Here is a 3661-nt window from a genome sequence, read left to right as displayed (position 1 = left end):
TATATTAGAAAAATGGTATAAGTTATTTTTATAGCATTGGTATCAAGTTGAAATGACTTAGTTAGTTTTATGTGTTAATTAGAAATGATAATAGGATTTTATTTACTTAAGTTGTTATGTCTATATGTCAAGTAGGATTAAGTATATAAATGCATTGGTTGAAATCCTGAAATTGGGTTGGTTATGTTTGAAATTTTGCAGGGGGTTTAATGTAAAAATAAGTCGAAATCTTTGAAATTTTTATAAAAAATGAATGAAATCAATTAGTACAAATTTATAACAATTTATGAATTATTTTAATATATTGGTTATTTATTTCGATTTATTTGTAAATTGTTTGATATGTCCGGTAATGCCTCGTAACCCTGTTCCGGCGACGGTTTGGGGTTAGGGGGTGTTACATTTTGTGGTATCAGAGCTATCGGGTTTAGTCGATTCTCGGACTAAATCGGGCTCAGAATTGAGTTTAGATGTACATGCCACAATCGAGTCAAACTGAGTCGGGATTTTTGGATGTTGATATAATTATTTGTTTTGTTTTATAGTTAAAATGTCGAATGAACACGTGGAAGATGTAGATCAAGAAATGTATATCAGAGATAGAGAACTGGATGAAACAGAATCAGCTACACCGAGTGTAAATCCATTAGGTAACCAACCTAATATAGAACGGGAAAATGTTAGAGACAGAGATGACTCCCATTTACTGAGAATTATAGCCGATGCTTTGCATCGAGTAGCGGGAACTGTACCTGCTACGACATCTACTCCTACTATTAGACGGGCCCCAATCAAAGAATTACGAAAATACGGTGCTACTAAATTTTTGGGTTTGAAGGGAATTGATCCATCCACTGCAGAAAATTGGATGGAATCAACTAAACGAGTTCTGCAGCAATTAGAATGTACCCCCCGAGAGAGCTTGATCTGTGCTGTTTCTCTACTGCAAGGAGAAGCCTATTTGTGGTGGGAATCTGTAATACGACATCTACCTACAGAACAGGTGACATGGGATTTATTTCAAAAAGAATTTCAGAAGAAATATGTTGGGGAGCTGTATATTGAAGATAAGAGGCAGGAGTTTTTGATGTTGAAACAAGGTAACCTGTCTGTTGTAGATTATGAACGTGAATTTTCCAGACTCAGCCGATATGCTTCTGATTTTATACCGACAGAGGCTGATAGTTGTAAAAGGTTTCTTCGGGGTTTGAGAGATGAGATCAGGGTACAGCTAGTGTCACATCGAATTACAGAATTTGTAGATTTAGTAGAGAGAGCGAAGATGGTTAATTGATTAAAAAGGACTAAATTGCAACAAGGGTAAAAGTTTAATTATAGATTAAAGAAAAGTTAAAATGACTAAATAGGTAAATATGGCAAGCCCCATAAATGAGGCAGCATATGCATGGTAAAAATTTGAGATTTTTTAAGTATATTATTATATTATTATATTGTAAATTATATTAATTATATTATATTATTATTTTTAAATAAACAAAATTGTTGACAAATGCATGGTGTATAGGATGACATGTGGAAAAATGAGATACATATATATTAGTAATGATTACATATTTACTTATTATTTAAGTAAGTAATTTTATATTATTATTTTATTGTTATTATATTAAACTAATTAAATAAAAGAAATAAAAGATGGAAAAGAGGAATAGAAAGCAGAATAGGCAAACGAAGCAGAGAAGGAAAGAAGGAAAGGAAAGAAAAGAAAAAAAAGGGAAGGAAAGGAAGAAAATTTGGGATTTCAAGCTTTCAAGCTTAACTGGTAAGTCAAATTAAGTCATTTTCTTATAATTTTTTAGTTTTGGTATTCTAGAACAAAGTATTATTGGATTTATGTTGAAATTTGAGAAGTTATTATATTTCTAGACATTGATTATGTTGAATAAATGAAAGAATTAGGGGTTAAATTGATTAAATTTCAAGTTAAAAGTTAGTAAAAGGTTGATTTGTAAAATAAATTATAGGCTTTGAATTAATAGGGACTAAATTGAGAGAATTTTGAAATTAAGGATTTATGGTGAAAATGAAGAGTTAAAGTGAATTTATAGTAAGAATTAAGAGAGATATGGAGTTAGATTGGGAAAATAAAATTAGTATTGATAAGGGATTAAATTAGAATTTAGGTAAAGTTTAGGTATAAATGGAAATATTTTAATGAAATTGTGTATTAATAATTTTAATTATTTAATTACGTAGCTAATGTCGTGCAAGAGTCATTATCCGAGAAATGAAAGGAGAAGGCAAATAAGGAGTGACTCGAGAAAATTTACGGTTAATATTACCATAATTGAATTTAATTATTAATCGTTAAAATTTAAATTAATATACATGATAAGCAAATTGAGGTAAGTATCACGATTGAATTAAATTTTAAATACGTATTGATATTGAATTTATTAATAGTAATCGTTGAATTTTGAATAATATGTTTAGTAAATAAAAATAATGTGAATATCGATCTTGAATTGTATGTGAATTGAATGGAAATTACTAGTGATATGATTTGAATTAAAAGAATTAATGTGATATTGAAATGTATATTGAATGAAAAATAAATTAGTGATTTGAATTTGGTTGGAAAATGAACTAAAATATGAATTGAATGAAAGTGAATTAAATTATGAGATTTGAAATTATGTGAATATGTGAATTGTGTATTGATTGAAAAGTGGTTTGAATTGAATCGAGGTATGATTATACGTGAATATCTGAAATGTGTATTGGTATTGAATTGTATATTGATTTGAAAGTGGAAAGTGAATTTGAATTGAATTGTGAATTGAATCAAAAGTGAGTTTGAAATAGAAAAATAATTTGAATACCCTATTAACTAGTCGGGCTGAGTCGGATATAGTTGGCATGCCATAGGACTGGAAGTGTTCAGGGATACTTCGACCTTGAGTCGATGAGACACTGGGTGTCATACTGTTACTTCGGATAGATTCGATGAGGTACTAGGTACCAACTTACTTGACTTTGCCGATGAGACACTGGTGTCAACTATTGCTTGAACTATCCGATGAGGCACTTTGGTGCCGATCTTGGTGTGTTTGGTTGGATCCGTGTATCCGCCAAAGTCCGAGTCATGTTAATAGGGGAAAATAAAAGAATTGAAGTAAGAAATGATATTGAATTATGAATTGTGTGAATATTTGAAGGTATATGGATTGGAAATTAAAAGCAATTTGAATTGAAGTAAATTGATTTGAAATAAGACATTGAATTGAGATGTGAAAATGGAATGTGAGAATTATGGTTCAAGAAACAAATAATGATAAATTTTATGAAATAGTTTTGGTAATATGAAATGATGTAAAATGACAAGTGAAAATAAAATGATTTGAAATAGTGAAATAATATGAAATTTTAATACAAGTTATTAAAACTTATTTATGGATTTAATGTACAAATTGAGTGTTAAAAGATCATAAGTGTAAATTGATTATAAATGAACGAATCGAATTGAAAGATAGTTATTATTATCATTGTTATTGTTGAAACAAGTTGATTTAATGTATTAAATGTTTATTGAAAGATTGATGGTATAAATTGTATTAAGAAATAGTGTATGAGTTAATTTGAATACAATTTATACAAGATTTGAAATATTGCTTATTGTTATTAATGATCTACTTGGTTT

The 3661-nt window shown here is 29.0% G+C and overlaps 1 protein-coding gene across 1 annotated transcript; it reads left to right on the top strand.

Annotated features, from left to right (window-relative positions):
- The first annotated feature begins 550 nt into the window (after window positions 1-550).
- On the top strand, window positions 551-1294 carry LOC105761922 (uncharacterized). Its single transcript, XM_012579857.1, has one exon. It carries the CDS (start codon window positions 551-553, stop codon window positions 1292-1294), a length of 744 nt encoding a protein of 247 aa, XP_012435311.1.
- The last annotated feature ends 2367 nt before the right edge of the window (window positions 1295-3661 follow it).

This window comes from Gossypium raimondii, chromosome 12 (assembly GCF_025698545.1).
Source record: "Gossypium raimondii isolate GPD5lz chromosome 12, ASM2569854v1, whole genome shotgun sequence".
Classification (NCBI taxonomy): domain Eukaryota; kingdom Viridiplantae; phylum Streptophyta; class Magnoliopsida; order Malvales; family Malvaceae; genus Gossypium; species Gossypium raimondii.
The sequence above is the reverse complement of the archived record's forward strand: the minus strand, read 5'-3'. Positions and strand labels throughout refer to the sequence as shown.